At 62.9% G+C, this 908-nt stretch overlaps 1 protein-coding gene across 1 annotated transcript in view; it reads right to left on the bottom strand.

Annotated features, from left to right (window-relative positions):
• Positions 1-908, bottom strand: part of ITPR3 (inositol 1,4,5-trisphosphate receptor, type 3) — a 58475-nt gene that overhangs the window by 20273 nt on the left and 37294 nt on the right. Inside the window, exons 31-32 of the mRNA XM_014549211.1 lie at positions 760-885; positions 135-320 (exon numbers count right to left, since the gene is read on the bottom strand). Coding sequence (XP_014404697.1) covers positions 135-320; positions 760-885 — 312 coding nt within the window. The remainder of the gene's footprint in view (positions 1-134; positions 321-759; positions 886-908) is intronic.

Raw genomic sequence — 908 nt, 5'->3', positions numbered from 1 at the left:
GTAGTTCTCACTGCTCTTCTCCCCCGGCGGCGGCAGGAAGCCTTCCTCGTCCGTGGGCCGCTGGGGGCACAGGGTGGGGTCAGCCCGGCCCAGCCTCCCAGGGCCCTGGCCCCACTCTCCGCAGCCCCACTCACCTCCTTCTTGTCTTTGGCGGTGCCCGCCTCCACCTCCTCGCCTTTGCCGCTGCCCTTCTTGTCCACCCACAGCTCCGACTTCTCCACCATGGTCCGCAGCCGGTCCAGCTCCGCCTTAATGACCTTGTAGTTCTCCACGTCCTGGGCGGAGATCAGCAGCTGCACCTGCAGGGGGGGCGGCTCTGCCTGGTGAGACAGCGGCCCAGGTCCACTGCCCCACAGACACCCTGTCCTGTCCTGTGGCTCTGCCTGGTGAGATGGCGGCCCAGGTCCACCAGCTCTGGCTCTGCCGCCCACTGTGGAAAGCGTGCCACCTGCCTCCGGTGGGTGAGGCAGTGCAGCCAGGCGTCCCTGGCACCCAGCACCCATCACCCCGAGTGAGTGAGGAAGTCCTGCTCTACGGAAAGTCCCCACTTCAGTCCTGAGCACAGGAACTGTGAGGCCATAATGTTCACTGTAGAACATGATCACAGTAACGTAAATGTTTGCTGTTTGAAACGGGGAACTTGGGGGAAATTGGTTACCAGCGTAGACAATACTCTTGTACAGCCTCTCTGCACGACAAGCCAATATAAGCACGTATGCTGAGCCCCTCCCCACGCAGGGCGGTGGTGGCGACGCTCACCTGCAGGGAGGTGCTGTTCTCGGAGAACGGGGAGCTGAAGAAGGCGCTGATGGTGTCCAGCACCACGCTCAGCACGTACTTCTCCAGGGTGGGATCGGCCAGGCGCTTCTCCCGCTTACTGCACACCTGGGCGCAGAGAGAGAGAGAGG

This window comes from Myotis brandtii, unplaced genomic scaffold, assembly GCF_000412655.1.
Source record: "Myotis brandtii unplaced genomic scaffold, ASM41265v1 scaffold539, whole genome shotgun sequence".
NCBI classification, from domain to species: Eukaryota; Metazoa; Chordata; class Mammalia; order Chiroptera; family Vespertilionidae; genus Myotis; species Myotis brandtii.
Note: the sequence above shows the minus strand (reverse complement) of the source record. Positions and strands in the feature narration are given on the sequence as shown.